Source organism: Podarcis erhardii (assembly GCF_964252035.2).
Source record: "Podarcis erhardii genome assembly, chromosome: 13".
Lineage (NCBI taxonomy): Eukaryota > Metazoa > Chordata > Lepidosauria > Squamata > Lacertidae > Podarcis > Podarcis erhardii.
The window spans coordinates 27,087,305-27,110,003 of NC_138502.1; the positions used below are offsets into that span (position 1 = coordinate 27,087,305).

A 22,699-nucleotide genomic window follows, 5' to 3' on the forward strand; every position below is an offset into this window, starting at 1 on the left:
CACAAAAACTTTGGGCCTACACAATGCAACTTCTTCTCCCTATCCATTCCCCTCACACACCAGCCATGTGGTAGGTAGAGCGGAGAGAACCCTCTGCTTTGTAATCCCTCACTAAAGCACTTCATCCTGCCACGGTTTCTGTCCTGCGCCAGCCATCTTTCCTTCCTTGCACGAAAAGAAAGAAGTTGGAAGTAATATCCTCAGGTACAGCAAAAAGATGCCTGAATATCTTACTTATTTTAAAACCTACACCCTTCATATTAACTGAAGTTCCTGAAATTATATTACTTGAAATGCAACAAAACAAGACAGGATGTTCAATGAGTCCCTCGCTGGGCTAGTCAATATCTACTTCAGCACGGCAGGGATAGACAAATAAGATGGCTCTTTGGGGCTTCTTCTCTTCTTCCTGATTGGAGAGCCTGTTTTTTCTTTTCTTTTGGCAGCGGAGTCTATTCTCTAACGTTGCAAAACCTCAACATCTCCTCCTTCGGCCTGCGTTCACTGCAAGAGATCAGCAGCGGAATGGTTCTTATTCACCACAACCCTAACCTTTGCTTCATCCAGAACGTTCCTTGGGAAGCCATCTTCAAGAACCCTCGGCAGACCTTGTTCCAGAATGACAACAACCCTGAGTGTAGTAAGTGTGTGGCACTTACTCCTATAGTTCAGGGAACCAGGCAGAGGGCCCGCCCTGTGGAATGCCCTCCCTTCAGATATCAAGAAAATAAACAGCTATCTGACATCTGAAGGCTGTTTAAGGAAGTTTTTAATGTTTGATGTTTTATTGTACTTTTAATATTTTGTTGGAAGCCGCCCAGAGTGGCTGGGGGCAGGTTATAAATAAATTATTATTATTATTATTATTATTATTATTATTATTATTATTATTATTATTATTATTATTCCCCCTTCCCACAATCTTCCAATCTGGGAACCACTTTTTAACAGTCTGGCGTTTGGGGGGGTGGGGGGGGAGGGAAGTGCCAGGCTTTGCCAGGCTTATGAAAAATCCTGTGCAGATAGGAGAATTTAGGGACTCCATATGTGAGCTCTTTGTGAGCAAATGCATAAGAATTCAGGGTTACTCAGCGCAATGTTAGCTTGGGCAGCTCACAGTGAGGCCGGCAAGAGTCGAACAAAATGACTTGTGATTGATGGCTTCCTCCATTCCTTTTGATGGTAGCAAAAGAACAGGTAACAAATGCATACATTCCTATGTCTTCTTCTCCACAGTACGCGAAGACCAGAGTTGCTCCCCCCTCTGCTCCAAGGGGCACTGCTGGGGACCTGGGGGGACTCAGTGCATGTCCTGCATTGGGTTTCTGCGTGGGAATGAATGTGTTAAAAACTGCAGCCTTCTGGATGGGTATGTGATCATGGGGAAAGCAGACCAGGAGCCCTGACTGTCTAGAATTCAGATTAGGAGCAACTTAATGGCTCTGGGAGTGCTATGTAGAAAATACATTGTTTAGCCACATTAAGGTCTAGAGACACTTGCTATGTTTATATATATATAAAGCTACATTTTCTTAGTGTTGGGTTCTGTGTTGTTGACTAAATTCTGTGCTTTCAGGGTACATGGAAAAGGTGTGAAAATAGCATACATACCACCTCCTTGTTTTTCTTCTTTTTTGAAACATCCATCTGTCACCACCAAATTTTATAGAACAATTAAAATGCAGCCCTAGTAGAAGTTACTGTGATGAGAAGGGCACCGGCAGATGATGGATTGCCAATCCACGACATTCCAAGAACTTAAGGAAAACCGGGAGGAGAAAAACTGGAAGCTGCCTAAATTTTGGATTGACCTGACTTTGCAATTCCTTCTCCTACAGAGAGTTCCGGGAATACGTCAACGGGACACGGTGCCTTCCATGCCATTCCGAGTGCTTGCCCCAAAACGGGACAGAGTCCTGCAATGGATCGGTAAGGGCAGGGACTGAAGGCTGCTGAGGCCCTCGCTTTATTCTGACTTCCTCGCCTTTCCACATCAAGTTGTCTATCCATAAAGTATCTTTTCATTTGCTCTAACACACACACACACACACACACACACACCCCTCTGCTGATGTTTCTTGTCACCCTATGTGCACAGAAAGAATGACCAGAACTGGCATCTGCTGTCCTGGCAGGCCTGCCTTGGCCCTCCATTAATTTTTCCTCCCCTGGCACTGATCAGGGCTGGAAGCCACCATTTGCATTTCCCACAATGCCCCAGAGCAGTGCTGTGGTATTGTCGGAAATTAAAATGGTGGCTTGTGGACCCAGTCTCCCTATGCTGATCTGAGTAGTTCTGGCTGCGTCCTCCCACTATCCAACAAACCTGCCAGGGCCTCTGACATTGGAGGGGCCCCGCTAGACACCTCTTTGCTAAGGGTCCCCTCAGAGCTGGAGCTGTCCCTGAATATAACCTTGAACACACCCAAGAAGTCAGTTCAGACCATCCTTTGGTGCTACATAAACAAACCCTGTGCCCCCCTTTCTTTTCTGCTCTGGTTTCTTCTCTCACCTCCAATTTACATACATATATGATTTGCACAAACCGTAGGATAAATTGGTTTGTATTCCCGGTTTGCTGCTCAAGCAGAGGTGAGAGGAATCTGGGAGGTGGAAGCATGCAAATGGCAGTGTGTGTTCAAATAGTGCCAAGCCAATTGATCCAGTGCTCCCCATGGCTGCGCCAGTGACTGTAATGATAAATAACTGGTTCTGAATTGGCTTCTGCCCTCCTCCCTCCCCATTCGTTTTTCCTTGTGTGTCGTGCCTTTTAGATTATGAACTTGCGGGTGGGTACTGTCTAATTACTGATCTAATAAGCCACTCTGGAAGGTTCTGGGGTTTCCCCCCACTAAAGAACTTAACAAAAAATAAGCTTCTGAGGAATTCCAGTGTATGCTGGAATAAAATATGGAAAAACCAGTGCTCAGTATAGCAAGGTGTCTTTTCCAAAGTTGTTGGACTATAAACCCCATTATTCCCAGCCATGGGCCACAGTGGCTGAGGCTGCTGGGGGTCGGAGTCTGGAGGACCATGGCCTTCCCATGTCTTTGCTACAGGCTCCTTCCTTTAAAACCAGCTATGAATCCATGCAGTTGAATCTGTGGAGCAAGTCAGTGGGGAGGTTTCACCTGTTCTGTCTTCTCACGTCACCTGTATCCAAATATTAAGGGAGAATTCCTCAGGCTCGTTTTCAAACAGGCTTGTTTTTAAACCAGGTGGCTATGAAATGCCAGAGATAAATTATTAACAGGAAAGGTGTGCTTGTTTGCATTCCTTCCAGCTAAATTATGTCATGGCTTTACAGAAAAAAATTAATGGTCCTCTTACCACAGGTTTTTCTGGGTTTTTCTGCCTTCTTGATGTTTTGATGGATGTTTCTATTTTGTAACGTAAAATGAGAAAAGTCGAGGGTAATAAAACTTAAATAAACTCAATCACCAGTCTTTATACACACAAAACCTAATAGCTGTGTGACCCATAAATGCGTTAGCGAAATGCTATTACGTAAAAATTTGAGTTGAACCTTGTAATAGAAATGATAGGAAGAAACAAAGATCCAGAAAACTGAATAGCAAATAACTAAAACAGATAAATTTATAAACACAGCGTATATCAATTTGAACCACTGATACATCGCGGTGGCTGGGAAGCCATGATGTATCGGCAGCTCAAAAATTCTGAAACCGGTGTTGCGATGCAAACGCCAAAGCGGTTTCAGACAATAAATGGAAGTATCGCCCATCCCTCCTCTTAAGGACTGCCCACATAGTCATTATGCAAGAGAGCAAATATCAGCTGGCATGCTGGCAAAGACTTCGAGCATCATAGATAAAAGCTGGGCAAGCTTTATTCAGAGGTTGTCGCCTCAGACACTGAAGATAATGTCACAACTAGTCATTTCTTTTAGATTTTTCAGAGCGAGATCCAGCCAAAGTGAAGAGCTCTGAAGCTTCCTTAAAAGCTTTGAGACTCATGCCTTAAGCATGTGCTTAAATTTGCCCATTGAAATCAATGCACCTGCGATGTTACAAAATCCAAGTTACCCAACTTTTCCCTTCGTTAGGTAATAAAATGTGCAAGAACAGCACAGTTCACCTGAGGCGACTTTGCAACGGCCCCAGACCCAGCGACTCCAAATCCATAGATTCCTATCAAAGTTTCTTGCTTTAATGTCAGTCTCGGGTCATGTCGGCAACGAGTCGCCTTGCGTTGTAAGGGCGATATTGAATGCAGATCCATACAGGACAGCTGATAGGGAGGAATTCCCCTCCCCCTGTTCTTCTTATAGAAAGTATTTTTTTCTTTCTTTCTGTCCTTCCTTCCTTAGGACGCAGACCAGTGTGTGGCTTGTGCCCATTACAAAGATGGCCCCTACTGCGTGGAGCAGTGTCCCAGCGGCGTGAAGGTGGATGGTTCTTTCGTACCCATCTGGAAGTATCCTGATGGGGAAGGCATGTGTCAGATCTGCCCGACCAACTGCACCCACTCGTGAGTTTCCAACATGGTTAATAATAATAATAACAATAACAATTTATTATTTATACCGTGCCCTTCTGGCTGGGTTTCCCCAGCCACTCCGGGTGGCTTCCAACAAAATATTAAAATACAATCATTCATCAAATATTAAAAGCTTCCCTGAACAGGACTGCCTTCAGATGCCTTCTAAAAGTCGGATAGTTGTTTATTTCCTTGACATCTGATGGGAGGGCGTTCCACAGGGCGGGCGCCATTACCGAGAAGGCCCTCTGCCTGGTTCCCTGTAGCTTCACTTCTCGCAGTGAGGGAACCACCAAAAGGCCCTTGGAGCTGGACCTCAGTGTCTGGGCAGAACAATGTCGATAGAGACGCTCCTTCAGGTATACTGGGCTGAGGCCGTTTAAGGCTTTAAAGATCAGCACCAACACTTTGAATTGTGCTTGGAAATGTTCTGGGAGCCAATGTGGGTCTTTCAGGACCGGTGTTATGTGGTCTCGGCGGCCACTCCCAGTCACCAGTCTAGCTGCTGCATTCTGGATTGTGCGGAGAAGGTCCTGCTGGAAAAGAGGCACCAGCACCTTTGCCTAGTGGGTGATGGGAAGCGGGGAGGAAGAAATGCTAAGACTGTTAGCAGTTTGCTCTCTGCAGAGCACACCTTATGTATAATTTAGCACGTAATCGTTTTGACTTCTGTCAGCCTTTTACTTGGCCGCCCTGGAGCGACACCAAAAATCTGCCACCTAATGTGTCCTCATTGCCACCTGCCTCTAAACGGGCTTTGATGAAACAAGGTCAGCAAAGGAAAATTAAAAGGTTAAAATAAAAAAAAAGAAGCCACCTTTAAATGTTGGCGCTAGAAATGTCTTCCGCGGCTTGTGATAACTGCATGTGTCCGAAAGCTCATGAAGCCTTGCAAACTTTTATTCAGTTGTCTTCTTTATATATATATATATATATATATATATATATATATATATATATATATATTTGATTTTTTAAAAAACATAAACATACAACAAAAAACATTTCAAAATCCAAAGATCTAGATTACTCTGAATCTTGTGACTTCCCACCACCACCAATCCCTTCCATGGGTCCTAATGATAATATTTACAACTGCATATCAATACTGTTCCAAGTTTTATCCTTCCAAAATAACCATACTTTCCGTTAGTTTACAAGTGTGGTTGAAATCCTGCTAATGTTTTAACCTGCTTACAGTGTTCTTGTAAATAGATTGCAAACTTTTTCCATTCTTTTTTAAAGTTCTTGCCCTCTTGATTTCTAAGCTTCCCAGTTAATTTTGGCATTTTAGCATAGTCCATCAACTTGGTTTGCCATTCTTCTCTGGTCAGGGTTATTTCCATCTATGGGCTAGCAGCATCCGTGCGGCTGTTGTCGCATACAACAAACTTTTATTCACCTGCCCGTCTCCTTCATTCTGCTCTACTGAACATTATTATGCCTGTTACAGTTTTTAATCAGATTGCTTTTAGTTCTCCACACTTTGTATTTATCGGTCTTTTCAATCAGTTAAAAAAACGCAAAAGTGAAAAAGAAATTAAAATTGCCTAAATGTTCGCAAGTAGCGAGCTGTATTCTGTTCCGGCACCCGTTGTTTCTCCTTAACAAGTGAAGTGGTATTTCTTAAATGGTTGTGTGATACAACTTGGTGTTTCCTTTTCCAGGTGTACAATACGGGATGAACGTGGCTGCCCCGTGGATCAGAAACCTAGGTATTAGATATCGGCTCATTTTCATTTATATCCCACGTATCTTCCCTTGGAAGTCAAGATGGTGTGCAAGCCTATACAAAGTATAAAGTGTCTTGTGTTACTGAAATATATGAAAAAATAATAAAAAATTGTCCAGTAGCACCTTAGAGACCAACTAAGTTTGTTCTTGGTATAAGCTTTCGTGTGCACGAACACTTCTTCAGATACCTGTGTGTTACTGAAGTTACTGAACATGGAAGATTTCTGGGCACAATCTAAGTACAAAGGCCATGCTAAGAGCCATGAATATGTGTGATCAGGGAATTCAATATTCTGAGAAACCTCAGCTTTCAATTACAAAAAAGGTGGTTTTTGAAAGGATGTTTTCCTGTCCCTGTGACGGGACAAATAATCCTGCAGTGTACTCTGATGAGCTGAATGTGCTACAGAAAAAGTAAATGGCCACAAATTTGGAAAGATTCGCTGGAGAGAGATTATTCAGTAAAAACCAATAAACTTGTGGCACCGTAAAGACTGACACATTTATTATGTCATTTGCTTTTGAGGGTCAGAATCCACTTCATCAGATGCATGAAGTCTCAAATTGGCAAGACAAATATACATGGTTGCGTGGGGGAGAAGAGGGAGGTCAGAGGGAAACAAAATGCAGTGATAATTTCGTAAAAGTGAAATAATTTTCAGTCCGTCTGGTGAATTCGTGGCTAATCTGAGACATGAACCACAGTGTTTGTGCTCTTTATCACTAACATGCATCAGCTCCAAAAGATCTAGGAGATAAATCCTTTGAACGCATTATTAAAAAACAAATTCTAGCTCCTCGTTATTAAAAGAATCTCAAAGTAGGTTACAATCACAGTACATTAGAACCTTGTGCAACAGAAAAAGCAGCAGGAACCACTGCGCTTTGAAACTATGATTATTAAGCAGTATATCAGTCGGTGGGTGTTTTTGCTTTATTTGTTTTAGTTATTTATTAAAATGCCAAACCAAGCACAAAACGGAATTCATCACAGAAAACAGGCATGAAATGTCTAAGCCAAGGCAAAGAGGGGGGCTACAGACATCACCAATACATTCTAGACTTTGGGTATAATAAGAATTATAACTAGTCTGTAAAAAGTAAAAACACCAGTACCGTGGTAAAAAGTAAAAACACCAGTACCGTTGTTTTCCAGGGGGCTGAGCTGCACTTCCAGCAAACTGGAGCTCTACCTGTATTCCTCTATCATCCACAGCCGTTTATAAGCCAAGCGGGGCTAGTGAAGGAGGAGATTGGTTATTTTATGCATTGTTAACATAAACAATAAGATCACACCAAACAGGAAGAAATTTGTCCTTACTTTTTTGACCTCTAGAGGCTCTCAGTTTATATTTCAGTTTCTCTGGTAGAGCTGATTCTCACACCTTTGTGTGCCTGTGAAAAAATATCCGCTCCGGCATGTTCCCACCAGAATCGAGTTATTGTGGCTGTGGCATACGGAGAATCAATTGTTATTGAAATATAAATAAAAACCATGAGGGATGAAAATTCGCCATAACATCAGGAGAGACTGCTGACTTTCCTTGAGTATCCCACGGTTCACTCAAAGGCCTGAGGAATTGGGCAGGTCTCTAATTGGCACTTGAAGCTCCCTTAAAAGTTCCTCTCTTGGCAACTCATCCTCCTCACTTTCTCTGCTTGGTTAAGCCCTGCCTGGCGCAGCTTCTCTGCCTGCCCGCCCGTTCGCATCCCCTGAAAGTTACAGGCGAAGTTGGCTACCCTGCTTCAGGCTTCCCCCCTTTTCTCTCTGTCCTCTTCCAGCCAGGCTACGTCCATTACAGCTGGGGTGGTGGGTGCTGCGCTCGTCCTCGTTCTCTTGTCCATCATCATCATTTGCATCAAGCGTCGGAAGCAGCAAGAGCGGAAGCACACTCTGCGGCGTCTCCTGCAAGAGACAGAGGTAGGGTTTGGCGGCCGTAACCTCTTTCCCCCTGAGGTGGGGTTGTGAGGAGAGCTCATGGGAGATTTGGCATGGTGCTTTTGAATTTTAGCAGCCTTTTTAGAAGCGCTGCTTTATTTCCCCTTGTGGGGAATTGCCTCCCTGTATGTTCCATGCTCAAAGGAACCTCCATGTACAGGGGCAGTATATCTCTGAATTTGAAATGTTGCCAGACATTTCAGGAGAAGGCCTTCATCTTCATGCTCTGCTTCTGAATTTCTGCAGACAGCTGACAGAAAGCCAGATAAGACAACTGCTTCCCTGCTCTGCATGTATAAAAAGACCTAAATGTATAAATAGTCCGAAAGGGAACTCCCTGCTGAATAATAATAATAATAATAATAATAATAATAATAATAATAATTTATTATTTATACCCCACCATCTGGCTGGGTTTCTCCAGCCACTCTGGGCGGCTTCCAACAGAATATTAAAATACAATAATCTATTAAACATTAAAAGCTTCCCTAAACAGGGCTGCCTTCAGATGTCTTCTAAAAGTCTGGTAGTTGTTTTTCTCTTTGATATCTGGTGGGAGGGCGTTCCACAGGGCAGGTGCCACTACCGAGAAGGCCCTCTACCTGGTTCCCTGTAACTTGGCTTCTTGCAGCGAGAATAATCTTCACAGGAAGTCCCCAGCGCTGTTTTGTTCTCATTCTTCTCAGTGTCCCCCCAAATAATTTTATTACATGCTTGTACATGAGACTGACTAGGGGGCAGTGGAATCATAGAGTTGGAAGGGACCTCAAGCTCCTCTAGTTCACCCCCTACTGATTTGGGAAATCCACTACTACATTACCCCTAGTAGCTGGCCATAAACCTCTACTTAAATCCCCCCCTCTCCCTGCACCCCTCCTCACTTTCTTTGATGCTCTTAGTTGGTGGAGCCATTGACACCCAGCGGAGCCCTTCCTAACCAGGCACAGATGCGTATTCTCAAGGAGACGGAACTGAAAAAAGTCAAGGTGTTGGGGTCAGGCGCTTTTGGAACGGTGTACAAGGTGAGGAGCACTGGATTAGATTTGTTGCGTGGGCAGATGGCTCGGGAAAGCCCTTGGCTGGGAACCCAACAGCTTGAGGACCATTGGAAACCTTTTCAGAGACTCGCTTTGAACTACCAAGCCTTGAATCCTGTTCCTCGTTCACTCAGGATCCAAGTGTCTCCTATCAATGAAATGTTCCCGTTCCAGGTGGTGATCGCATCTTCCCAGCAGCCATTAAGTTGGTAGTGGGGGGGAAATGGGATTCCTTTGTAAGCTAGCAGGGCCACTGCAATTTAACTTAAGAGTTCTGTCTGGGCTGCTGCTGTGTGCGAGTGCCTCTGGCACACCATGAAGTCCCGCGTGAAGAGAGGCACGGCGCTCTGTGTTGCCACAGGCCACATCTTTCACTTGGGAGTTTTAGCGCAGTGTTTCTGAAGTGTCTGGTAGGCAGTCTCCTTCCCATATTCCTGCAATCATCATCATCTTAAAAAACAAAACCCCATGCATTTATTCATCTTGCTCTCTTTCTCTTAACCATCCATGCAGGGAATTTGGATTCCAGATGGCGAGAGTGTGAAGATCCCCGTGGCCATCAAAGTCTTGCGGGAAAACACCTCGCCCAAAGCCAACAAGGAAATTTTGGATGTGAGTGAGGAAGGCGCAGTGACCCCTCTTAATCCGGGTTTGGATTTGCAGCCCAGTGGCTAAAGCTGAACCAGGGACAAGCACCCGGAGGCTCAGGATTTTAACTGAGAAGAATTACACTGTTTCCTGATGCACCACTTCTACTGTAAACCTAAATGACTGCACAAGAAAGTGGGGGGAAATCCATCCAAGCAGCTCAGTGAGGCAAGGCACTATGACTAAAAGAACGAAAACAGTTGAGGTGGTGCAACGGGAATAAAACGATAACAGCAATTTGAATAAGAATGAAACAGTGTATGTGTGTGTGCGTGCCTGTGTGTACACACACAGAGATACACACATTAATAATGGTGACCAGCCCAAACCTTGCCTCCTCTGAAGATTTTACCACCTCCAACCATAAATCTTGAGGGTGGCCCAGCAACATTTCCTTGCATGTATGCTAGCTCCTTTGCAAGGCAGAGTGACGATCACACAGCTTCTTGTTGAAAGGATCAAGTTGCGCACGGCCAATGGCAATAAAACACACAAGGAAGCTGTAAAGCTCAGTCAAGCATTGTTTACTTGAACGGCAACACCAGTCTTGATGGTAGAAGACTTATTTGCAACTTTACTACAATGCAGATAGTAAGGCACACTTCAGTTGTACATGCTGCCCGCACTCAGCTCAGCAGTCTCTCCTCTGTAGGAATTGCACATGTCCACAGATAAGTGCTCCACTGCTATTTATAGCTGCTGTAGACTAGGCAATCTTGCACCTCAATGCTTCCGAGAATCTTTGAGAATCTTCTCACAGTTTCTGGAAATGGACGGTGCTTTCTCACTTGCTCTAACATCCTCTTGGTACCTCCTCCAGCCCACCTAATTGAAAAGCAGCCTAAATGCCATAGCTGCAGTTGCTGTTCTAACTGCATAGCACATGAGCATCAAGTTGGAGATAAATTGATAGCTACCAGTTTACTGCATTGGGTCAACAGGTTCAAAAGATCCCAGCATCTCCCAGCAGAGCAAAGCAAAACCAGGAGAAACAGGAGGAGAATATGCAGCGCCTTCCAAAGTTGTAGTTCAAGAACATCTGGAGGGCCACAGATTCTTCACTCCTGTTGTATGAAGATCACACGCTATCCCAATATTGTCTCAGTGTGCCAGATGCCAGTGTGGAATCCATGGGGATTATTGTCCAGAACAGGGATGGGGAACTTGTGGCCCTCCAGATGTTGTTGGACTGCAACTCCCATCAGCCAAAGGGTGTCAGGGATGATGGGACCTGGAGGTCACCACGTTTGCCAACCCTGCAATAGAGAGATACTGTCAAAAATGGTGTAGGAGGAGTGGGGCAGTAAGCAAAAATTGTGGGCCTCTCCTTTAAAGCAGTGCAGCCAGACCTTTATGTCCGTTTGGAGCTGAGAAATAGACCTCTAATAAAATAACTCCACCCTTCCTATATGCTCAGGATTTCCCCAGGTTAAAATGTCACCGAAATCCCTCCAGTTGATTTAATTGTCACGCAGGACACAAAAGCACATCTCATCTCAGCATCTTCTCAAATCCAAGCCAAGTACCGTATTTTTTGCTCTTTGGAGGCACTTTTTCCCCTCCAAAAATGAAGGGGAAATGTGTGTGCGTCCTATGGAGCGAATGCAGGCTTTCGCTGAAGCCTGGAGAGCGAGAGGGGTCGGTGCGCACTGACCCCTCTCGGTCTCCAGGCTTCAGGAAGCTATCCGCAAGCCTTCGGAGCGCTGCGGGAGTTCCCGCCGGGCTCCCAAGGCTTGTGGGTAGCAGTCTGTTCTGGGAGCTGGGGTCGGGGGAAGCTCGTGCTTCCCCCGCCCCAGCCCCATGCCTGGGGGGGGGGGGAATTTTTTTCCTTTATTCCCCCCCCCCAAAAAAAAAAACTAGGTGCGCCCTATGGGCTGGTGTGCCCTATAGGGCGAAAAATACGGTATGTTGCGGTTTCTCCATTTGCTGTGCTTCCTGACAGATCTTTTCTGCTTCTTACCGGGTGCAACATGCCCTCCCCCAATTCTCATCATCCTGAGAATGCCGCAGACTCAAAACAGTCTATAAACACTTTTTGTCGGCTAAAGTTACAAGCAACTTACACGGCATCGGGCTTCCCTGTTGTTGTCACCCATGTTTTGTTTGCCATGGCTGAATTCAGCAATTCCTGGGGTCTAGTGGGAGTGGATTAACAACCCCTCCTGGATGTCTTCCCTCTAACCTGGGTTAGCAAACTCACACTGCTCCCTCACCCCCCAGAGGGATAGAAATCTCCCCTTGAATTCTGGCCTGTGTGAGTTCTTCTCCCTGATCTCCATCACTATTTCTCTTCTGAAAGGAGACCTCTAACACCCCCTTTTCCTCCCCAGGAGGCTTATGTCATGGCCGGGGTGGGCAGCCCTTACGTATCGCGGCTGCTGGGAATCTGCCTCACCTCCACGGTGCAGCTGGTTACTCAGCTCATGCCCTACGGCTGCCTGCTGGACTACGTGAGGGAGAACAAGGACCGCATTGGATCCCAGGACCTCCTCAACTGGTGTGTGCAGATAGCAAAGGTAGGCGGAGCTTCAGTGCAGGGGGCGGGGCTTCACGGTGATTGTCCGCCTGGCATGCGACTTTGCATAGCCAGTTGTAGTCTGCCCCTTTCAGGACCCACCTCCTCTCTTCGCCCACATTTTCTTTGCTATATCCTCCCCCATCTTTCTCCTCTTTAAAGGTGGGGGTGGTAGGATCACAGACTGAAAATCAAAGAAGAATATAGGGTCAGGACAGAGGTACTAACTGAAGAGAGCTACATTAGGAGGGATCATGGCTGGTGATGTTGACGGGCTCATTACAGAACAGGCTTCCCTGTGCTTATATGAACCACCCCAAAGGGAGGACTTCAGCACGTGACACTTGTCCCACTACTGCGGTATTAAAATGGAAGACTTGGCGACGTAACTCGCTGAAATTCTTCCTCCTTCACAAATACAAGTGCCTCGCTGAATCGAGTGCTCTTGGGAGGAAACGTAGAATGTGTGCATCCAGTCTCTCTCTTGTGTTTTAAATTTGCAGCAAGTTCCTAGTTCTTATGAGTTCAGCCTCCTGATCCCAGCTTTTAACAAACCACTTATATTTAGGCTTATTGCCTGCAAATCCATCCACCACCACCACCCACTGCCACTCCCAAAGCACTGACATTTGTAGAGATGTGAAGTGTATAATCCAACATAACTTAATGGTTGAATGTGTTCTCTGCTTGCAATCTTGAATCCCTGATATCTCCAGTTAGAGGAATGACAGCAGGACTGAGTATAACTTTTGTCTGAGATATTAGAAAACTGTTCTCGGATAGCACTGAGCTACAGGGAACGGTTGTCTGGTTTAGTATAAAGTAGCTTTGTACGCGGGTGGCGCTGTGGGTAAAAGCCTCAGCGCCTAGGATTTGCCGATCGAAAGGTCGGCGGTTCGAATCCCCGCGGCGGGGTGCGCTCCCGTCTCTCAGTCCCAGCGCCTGCCAACCTAGCAGTTCAAAAGCACCCCCGGGTGCAAGTAGATAAATAGGTACCGCTTTATAGCGGGAAGGTAAACGGCGTTTCTGTGTGCTGTGCTGGTGCTGGCTCGCCAGAGCAGCTTCGTCACGCTGGCCACGTGACCCGGAAGTGTCTGCGGACAGCGCTGGCTCCCGGCCTCTAGAGTGAGATGGGCACACAACCCTAGAGTCTGTCAAGACTGGCCCGTACGGGCAGGGGTACCTTTACCTTTACCTTTTAGCTTTGTATTTTCAAGCATATTTTTTGTTTTGTAAGCTGCTGAAAAGGAATAAACCAGTTGAGTCAGGCATGGAGGTTAGGAGAGCACTGCAAGAACCCTCCTTTCCCTTCTCCAAGTTTAGTAAGTTTGTATCGATGCTACAGAAATTAGAAATTAACGTTAATTATTTTCTCCACTTCTGCAGTTGAGACTGAGGGTGCGTGGCATCTATTATTGCACCTATGTGTTTTTAAGAGCTCTAGAAACATTTCCCCTTGGCTCAACTTTAAGGGGATAGTTACTAGCATTTCTTCATTCTCTCTCAGGGTATGAACTACCTGGAGGATGTCCGTCTGGTCCACCGGGACTTAGCTGCCCGGAACGTCCTGGTGAAGAGCCCAAACCACGTGAAGATCACAGATTTTGGTTTGGCTCGGCTGCTGGACATCGATGAGACAGAATATCATGCCGACGGAGGGAAGGTTGGTCAGAGAACACAGTTATGGAGCAAGTCCAGACTGAGTAGCACCCTAAAGGTTGATCAGAATTGTTCAGAGATGGGTGCAATTACAGATCATTTGAGTAGTAGGAGAAGTGCACTGACACTGTTGGTTTTGTCTCCTCCGGGCAAATTTCTTTATTTATTACATTTCTATCCCGCCTTTCCTCCAAGGAGCTCAAGGTGGCGTATGTGGTTCTTTCCTCCTGTCCATTTTTATCCTCACAACAACCCTGTGAGGTAGGTCAGGCTGAGAGTGAACGACTGGCCTGAGGACACCCAGTGAGCTGGATGGATGAGTGAGGATTTGCACCCTGGTCTCCCAGCACTCTAACCACTAGGCAGTAAACAGGAAAGTTCCTTATACCAACTCAAGACAGTTGGCCCATGTAGCTTGGTGTTGTCTACACCAGAGGTAACCAATGTGTCACCCTCCAGATGATGTTGGACAAAGACTCATCATCTCTTGCTGCTTGGGGTTGATGAGACCTGACAGTGCTTTTTTTCGGGGGGGGGGGTACGCATACCACTAAACATTTTGTGAATCTAAGTTTGGCCTCATTGAGAAGCAGTATTTCAATATGAGTAGGAAAATGAGAGTACCTCTAAACATTTTTTTAAAGAAAAAAAGCACTGGGACCTGAACAACATCTGGACGGGGGACCATGTTGACTAACCCCAGTCTACATTGACAGGCAATGACTCTTGTGGTTTTCAGGGTGGTCTTGCCCAGTCCTGCTTGGAGGTGGCAGGGATTAAGGTTTTGCATGTAAAGCAGATGCTGTACCACTGTACTGTATCAGACCTGGTTCTTATAAACAACAGCAGAGGTAGTGAGCCTGTGTCTGAGCTGCAACACTTTGAAGTGCATGTGAGGGCCCGCGTAATTGAATGATGCTGCAGGCAAAACAATTCTCTCTATCTCTCTAGAAAATAAGCCTGTTGGAGAAAAGGTCTGTGGCCTACCTCTTAGCTTGGCATGCTTTCTTTCTATATTCAGGGAGAGTGTTCTCTATGAAGGAGGATTCTATCCTGTGTCCCTGGGCTTGCCCTCTTGTGGTGGTACGGCCCAGGCGCAGATTGACTAGCTCCCTAAGAACTAGGCCCATAAGCCTGTTCTCCTGCCCCACACAAACACACACGGCTGCTGCTGCTTGGAACTAGCCCACAAGAGGGATGGTTTGATGCCACAGTGGTAAACTTTGTCCCATTTGCCTTGTCCAGGTACCTATCAAATGGATGGCCCTGGAGTCCATCTTGCGCAGGCGTTTCACACACCAAAGCGACGTGTGGAGCTATGGTAAGTGGGGGCTTGTGGGGACCCTCCTGTTCGTTCCTTGGTGAGACATCGGCTGGCGCTTGACGGGACCCCCTTGCCTGTCTCTCCAGGTGTGACTGTGTGGGAGCTGATGACTTTTGGAGCCAAGCCGTATGATGGAATCCCCGCCCGAGAGATCCCTGACCTGCTGGAGAAAGGAGAGAGGTTACCACAGCCTCCCATCTGCACCATTGATGTCTACATGATCATGGTGAAATGTAAGAAGCTAGAGGTCTTGCATGAAAGGAAAAAGGGTTGCAGTGAAATATAGGGGCAAGGGGGCAAGGCCCTTGGTTACTGTAGCCTTTGTTGTCGCTGGCACCCCATAGCCCTTAAAGCAGCCTTTCTCAACCTTTGGGTCCCCAGATGTTGTTGAACTACAACTCCCATCACCCCTAGTTACTCCCAGGGATGATGGGAGTTGTAGTCCAACAACATCTGGGGACCCACAGGTTGAGAACTGTTGCCTTAAAGGGAAGTTGAATGCCAGCAAGTTGAGCTATACCTTTTTCTTGGAGGATCTTGATGGTGCCTCCTAAGAAGGTCTGCATCTTTGAACTTGTTTTTTCTGGAGTTTGAACCTTTTGGCTAAACGTTTGCATTCAGAGCTTGAAAGTTCATTTTACAAAGGAGCTGATTCCAGTTCCCATTTGTCCCTTGACAAAATGAACTAGTTCGGTTCATCTTCAGTAGCCAGTTCAATTCAACTTCACCCAATGGATCCTCGGCACGTTTGTTTTTCAGCATTCATAATATTACAAGCTTCTGTGCCGAAGTATAAAATACACTTAAGAAAATACCAAAACACACAGTCAAATGTGAATGGTTTAATTTATTTCCCCCCAACAATTGTGGTGTTTAATTTTAAAGGCCCAAGGCGTTCAAAGAGTAAAGAAAAGCACACATATAAGATAATGAAGATGAACTAGAAATCATTCAGAGTTCTAGCCCCAAATGAAATTAATTCATATTCAGTTTACCTGTCAATTATGGGAGTTACCTTCAGGGATAGCTTAGGTAATTTTTAAGTAATTCAGTGAACTTGATTAAACTGAACTAATTCATTCCAAGTGCTGACTGTGCTTGCCACACAGGTTGGATGATCGACTCAGAATGCAGGCCCAAGTTCCGAGAACTGGTCACTGAATTCACGCGAATGGCCAGGGATCCGCAGCGTTTCGTGGTCATCCAGGTGAGCCAGGGGTGGTGGTAGGGAAAGCCTCTTTCATCCTGCCAAGACCTAGGCTGTGTTCAAAGGGGATTTTTCTCCACTGTGTTAAATTAGCTTTTATGAAAGATTTTCTTGTGTTACAAAATGGACAAATAAGCAAATAAAAGTTCAATTGGGGGAAGAGGGAGGGAGGGAGAAAAGGGGGGGTTGTTATTTCATTCTATTGCCTAGTGTTAGCATCATGTGGATAGATCCTTTGTGTGTGTGTGTGTGTGTGTGTGCGCGCGCGCACACACACACACGGCAGGCATCCCCAAACTCGGCCCTCCAGATGTTTTGGGACTACAACTCCCATCGTCCCTTGCTAACAGGAACAGTGGTCAGCAATGATGGGACTTGTAGTTCCAAAACATCTGGAGGGCCAAGTTTGGGGATGCCTAGGTTAGGGGGTCCAGAACTTGGTTGGCTGTGTTCAGTTGGTTGCAGTGTGGCTTGTTTGTATGTGTGTGGTGGGGCAGGGATCAGTTGTTGGGTCATGTTAGCCATATTGATTTGTATGTTGTTGTGGAGGGGGGTGGAATAGGTCATTGCCTTGTTGTTTTGTGTATATGATAAAGGGGAACCATAGAATCATAGAGTTGGAAGAGACCACAAGGGCCATCGAGTCCAACCCCCTGCCAAGCAGGAAACACCATCAGAGCACTGATGACATATGGTTGTCAAGCCTCTGCTTAAAGACCTCCAAAGAAGGAGACTCCACCATACTCCTTGGCAGCAAATTCCACTGTCGAACAGCTCTTACTGTCAGGAAGTTCTTCCTAATGTTTAGGTGGAATCTTCTTTCTTGTAGTTTGGAGCCATTGCTCCGTGTCCGCTTCTCTGGAGCAGCAGAAAACAACCTTTCTCCCTCCTCTATGTGACATCGTTTTATATATTTGAACATGGCTATCATATCACCCCTTAACCTCCTCTTCTCCAGGCTAAACATGCCCAGCTCCCTTAGCCGTTCCTCATAAGGCATCGTTTCCAGGCCTTTGACCATTTTGGTTGCCGTCCTCTAGACACGTTCCAGTTTGTCAGTGTCCTTCTTGAACTGTGGTGCCCAGAACTGGACACAGTACTCCAGCTGAGGTCTGACCAGAGCAGAATACAGTGGCGCTATTACTTCCCTTGATCTAGATGCTATACTCCTATTGATGCAGCCCAGAATTGCATTCGCTTTTTTAGCTGCCGTGTCACACTGTTGGCTCATCTCAAGTTTGTAGTCAACCAAGACTCCTAGATCCTTTTCACATGTACTGCTCTCAAGCCAGGTGTCACCCATCTTGTATTTGTGCCTCTCATTTTTTTTGCCCAAGTGCAATACTTTACATTTCTCCCTGTTAAAATTCATCTTGTTTGTTTTGGCCCAGTTCTCTAATCTGTCAAGGTCGTTTTGAAGTGTGATCATGTCCTCTGGGGTGTTAGCCACCCCTCCCAGTTTGGTGTCATCTGCAAATTTGATCAGGATGCCCTTGAGTCCATCATCCAAGTCGTTGATAAAGATGTTGAATAAGACCGGCCCCAAGACAGAACCCTGTGGCACCCCACTAGTCACTCTTCTCCAGGATGAAGAGGAACCATTGATGAGCACCCTTTGGGTTCGGTCAGTCAGCCAGTTACAAATCCACTGAGTGGTAGCATAGTCAAGTCCGCATTTTACCAGCTTCTTTACAAGAATATCATGGGGCACCTTGTCAAATGCCTTGCTGAAATCAAGGTAGGCTACATCCACTGCGTTCCCTTCATCTACCAGGCTTGTAATTCTGTCAAAAAACGAGATCAGGTTAGTCTGACATGACTTATTTTTCAGAAATCCATGCTGACTATTGGTGATCACAGCATTCCTTTCTAGGTGCTCACAGACTGTTTGCTTAATGATCTGCTCCAGAATCTTCCCTGGTATTGATGTCAGACTGACTGGGCGGTAATTATTTGGGTCCTCTCTTTTCCCCTTTTTGAAAATAGGGACAACATTTGCCCTCCTCCAGTCTGCCGGGACTTTGCCTGTTCTCCAGGAATTCTCAAAGGTGACTGCCAGTGGTTCTGAGATCACATCTGCCAGTTCTTTTAATACTCTTGGATGCAGTTCATCTGGCCCTGGAGACTTGAATACATCTAAACTAGCCAAGTATTCTTGTACTATCTCCTTAGTTATTCTGGGCTGTGTTTCCTCTGCTGAATCATTTGCTCCAAATTCTTCAGGTCGGGCATTGTTTTCTTTATCGGAAAAGACTGAGGCAAAGAAGGCATTGAGGAGTTCAGCCCTTTCTGTGTCCCCTGTTTGCATTTCACCATCTTCTCCTCTGAGTGACCCCACTGTTTCTTTGTTCTTCCTTTTGCTACGAACAGACCCATAAAAGCCTTTTTTGTTTCTTTTAACCTCTCTTGCAAGCCTGAGTTCATTCTGTGCTTTAGCTTTTCTGACTTTGTGTCTACACGTGCTGGCTATTTGTTTGAATTCCTCTTTGGTGGTTTCCCCCCTTTTCCATTTTTTGTACAAATCCTTTTTTAATCTTAACTCAGTTAAAAGTTCTTTAGATAGCCACCCTAGCTTCTTTAGGCACCTTCCATGTTTCCGTCTCATTGGTATTGCCTGAAGTTGTGCTTTTACTATCTCCCTCTTAACAAACTCCCAGCCATCATGAACTCCCTTTCCTTTTAGTATTACTGTCCATGGGATCTCACCCAGCACTTCCCTAAGTTTTATGAAGTCGGCTTTCTTAAAGTCAAGAAATTGAGTCCTAGTATGCTTGGCTGCTCCTTTCCGCTGTATAGTAAACTTCAGAAGAGCATGATCACTCGCGCCTAATGATCCTTCCACTTCTACCCACTAACCAGGTCATCAACATTGGTTAGGACCAGATCTAAAATGGCTGTTCCTCTTGTTGCTTTTCCCACTTTCTGGACAACAAAGTTGTCTGCAAGGCCAGTGAGGAATCTGTTTGACCTTATGCTATTGGCTGAGTTTGGCATCCAGCAAATATCCGGGTAATTGAAGCCCCCCATTACTACTATCTCCCTTCCTTTTGCATGCTTGGCCATCTGTTCCAGGAAGGCATCATCTATGTCCTCTGTTTGGCTTGGGGATCTATAGTAAACTCCCACAATGAGGTCACTGTTATTCTTCTCTCCCTTAATTTTGACCCAAATGCTCTCACTTTGGCTTTGAGGTTCTAAATCTTGGATCTCTTCACAGGTATACACATCCCTGTGTATGTGTATACCTGTGAAGAGATCCAAGATTTAGAACCTTAACAGACCATCCTTTCTTGTCTGGTCTGTTTCTCTGAAATAGATTGTATCCCTCCATTATTACATTCCAGTCGTGGGACTTATCCCACCAGGTTTCAGTGATGCCTATTATGTCATATTTAGTTTGCTGTACCAAGAGCTCAAGCTCATCTTGTTTATTTCCCATGCTTTGCGCATTAGTGTACAGACATTGAAGTCCATTAATCATTCCCCCGTGTCTCTTATTTAAGGATTTTTTCCTCCCACCACTAGGTCTGCGTGCTTTTTGCTCCATTTGGTCTATGACATTTGGATGATCATCTTCATCAATTGATAGACTCCTGCCTTCAGGAGCACTGTCTCCCTCCCCCACATTAGTCAGTTTAAAGCCCTCCTGATGAGGTTTCTGAGATTTTTGGCAAAAACATTCCTCCCAACTGTTGTGAGGTGCAGCCCATCGCTTGCCAGAAGTCCATCTTCAAGAAACTGCAGTCCGTGATCTAAGAATCCAAACCGTTCCTGTTTACACCATTTATGAAGCCAGCTGTTCACTTCCACTATTTTTCCCTCTCTCCTTGGGCCACGTCGTTCAACTGGGAGGACAGATGAGATGACAATTTGTGCATTTAATTGCTTCAATTTCCTGCCCAGAGCCTCGTAGTCTCTTGATCTTCTGGAGGCTATTGCTTGCAGTGTCATTGGTTCCCACATGAACCAAGAGGAAGGGGTATTTGTCAGTGGGTTTTATGATTCCTTGCTGTCGTTCAGTTACATCTTGGATCTTAGCCCCGGGGAGACAGCACACTTCCCGAGACATCTTGTCAGGCCCACAGATCACTGCTTCTGTTCCCCTCAGTAGGGAATCCCCTATCACCACTACACGCCTCCTCTTAGGTCTGGTCGGGGTTCTTCCGTGAGCTGTCCGTTCCAAGGTCGCCTGCACATTCCCTGAGGACTGACTTTGCTGCTCGTCTTCATATACCTGATCGACTGTAATGAGGGGGAGATCCTCAAATGGAGTCTGCTCTTTGTTTTCCATGCTAGGGGAGGGGACCTAAAAGCGATTGTGTATTTCTAAACAATCAGAGCGAACCCTGGGCCTCCTACTTCTTTGAGTCACGTTTCTCCATATATCTGGCTCCTGTGTTGGTGAACTAGCCTCCTTCTCAGGGGAGTCCCCTGTCTCCTCCTTGGCGGAGACGGTGTGCTCTGTTGCTTCCAAGAAGAGCTCCAGCTCTCTAATTCTTTGGAGCGTAGCTACACGTTCCTCCAGTTGCTGGACTTTGTCTTCTAAGAGGGCAATCAACATGCAATTGCTGCAGGTAAAGCTGCCTGCAACCTTTGGCAAGATGGCAAACATTGCGCAGGAACCGCAGGCGACTGCAGCTGTTCCCTCACCCTCCATCTTGAGAACGTGTCGGGGGGTGACTACAGCAGTCTTCCATCATAAAAAGCATGAAGACAGGACAAATAACTCCCCCCCCAAAAAAAACCTAGGTCTCCCCCAACAAATGTTTGAGACTAGCTCCCCTAAATCTAAAAGATGGATCAAACTGCGTGCGCCGCCGCCCTGCAAGCTCTGATAAGCTCCTCCCACAGCTAATCACCTGCCTCAACAGAAACCCTGCCCCTCTGACCTTTGCACAGGGAGAGCCGCTAATCAGCCACAAGAAACACACACACAAGAAAACCCTTTTTGCTCCTTCTCCAGCTGCTGCCCTGCAAGCAATCATACTGGAATGAAGGTGTCCTCCTTTGCTTGTCCCCGTGCTAGTTTTAAGTTTGTTGGTTAGCTTTTCTAATAGGGGATTTTCCTTCGTTATGCATCTTGTTCAGCTGCAGGTAAGTGGCAGGAGGGAAGGAATAAACACAAGAACATAAAACGCCCCTTGCCGGAACAGACCAAACCTATCTAGTCCACCCTCCTGCCTCAAAAACAGTGTTCAACTAGATACCTCCAGGAAGCCCACAAACATGAAGGGAACAACCCTTCCTTGTTGATTCTGCTGGCAGCTGGTGTAATCTACTGCTAGAAGAAGCAAGGCATTGCCAGAAGCGAGGGGTGATGCTGATGGTGTCTGTGATTGCTGAGCCTGATAGCTGCTGCCTCTGCTGCTGCTACAGTCATTGGGAGGCTTCTGAACACATACTGTCTGACTCCTGTTTTAACTGAGCCTGGGTGGATTAGAGTCTCTTCCATGCCTGGGATCAGATTGATCTGGGGGAGGGAATTTTACTCTCAAGCCAGCTTAACAAATGGCTGTTTATGTATGGCGTTCTTTGCCCCCTTGTAGCATAATGGTGTGACTCACTTGTTTGAGTCCTCTAGAGTTAGAATGATGGAACTGAAGAGTTGAAAGGGACTATGAGGATCATCTGGTCTAACCTCCTGCAATGCTGGGATCTTTTGCCCATTGTGGGGCTTGAATCCACAACCCCGACAATTAAGAGTGCCATGCTTTACTGACTGAGGTGTCCACTAACCTACTGTACAAGGTGGTTGTAAGAATTATGAAGAAGATGCTATGTGGACTACTTTGATGAACTCTTAAGCCCACTGCAGGAGCAGTGGAATTTCAAAGCCACAAATACTTATTGCTGTCTATTAGAACATGCATGCACGTTAATATTTCTGGTTGTTCCTCCGTGGCAGAACGATGATAAAATGGGTCTTGCCAGCCCCATAGACAGCACTTTCTACCGCACTTTGCTAGAGGAAGAAGACATGCAAGATCTGGTGGATGCCGAAGAGTACTTGGTACCCCACCAGGGCTTTTTCAATGGCGAGGCATCTGCAGACTATCGCTCTAGGATCCCCTCAACCAGGGTAAGCATGTGGCTGTTATCAGTTTACGGTGATAATAGACAAAGCCAGTTTGTATCC

General features: G+C 45.9%; 1 protein-coding gene across 1 annotated transcript in view; it reads left to right on the forward strand.

Annotated features, from left to right (window-relative positions):
• ERBB2 (erb-b2 receptor tyrosine kinase 2) overlaps positions 1 to 22,699 on the forward strand; it is a 57,804-nt gene that overhangs the window by 32,864 nt on the left and 2,241 nt on the right. The window contains exons 12-25 of the mRNA XM_081836969.1: positions 447 to 640; positions 1,237 to 1,369; positions 1,839 to 1,929; positions 4,331 to 4,491; positions 6,168 to 6,215; positions 8,017 to 8,155; positions 9,073 to 9,195; positions 9,724 to 9,822; positions 12,189 to 12,374; positions 13,881 to 14,036; positions 15,278 to 15,353; positions 15,443 to 15,589; positions 16,466 to 16,563; positions 22,469 to 22,642. Coding sequence (XP_081693095.1) covers positions 447 to 640; positions 1,237 to 1,369; positions 1,839 to 1,929; positions 4,331 to 4,491; positions 6,168 to 6,215; positions 8,017 to 8,155; positions 9,073 to 9,195; positions 9,724 to 9,822; positions 12,189 to 12,374; positions 13,881 to 14,036; positions 15,278 to 15,353; positions 15,443 to 15,589; positions 16,466 to 16,563; positions 22,469 to 22,642 — 1,825 coding nt within the window. The remainder of the gene's footprint in view (positions 1 to 446; positions 641 to 1,236; positions 1,370 to 1,838; positions 1,930 to 4,330; positions 4,492 to 6,167; positions 6,216 to 8,016; positions 8,156 to 9,072; positions 9,196 to 9,723; positions 9,823 to 12,188; positions 12,375 to 13,880; positions 14,037 to 15,277; positions 15,354 to 15,442; positions 15,590 to 16,465; positions 16,564 to 22,468; positions 22,643 to 22,699) is intronic.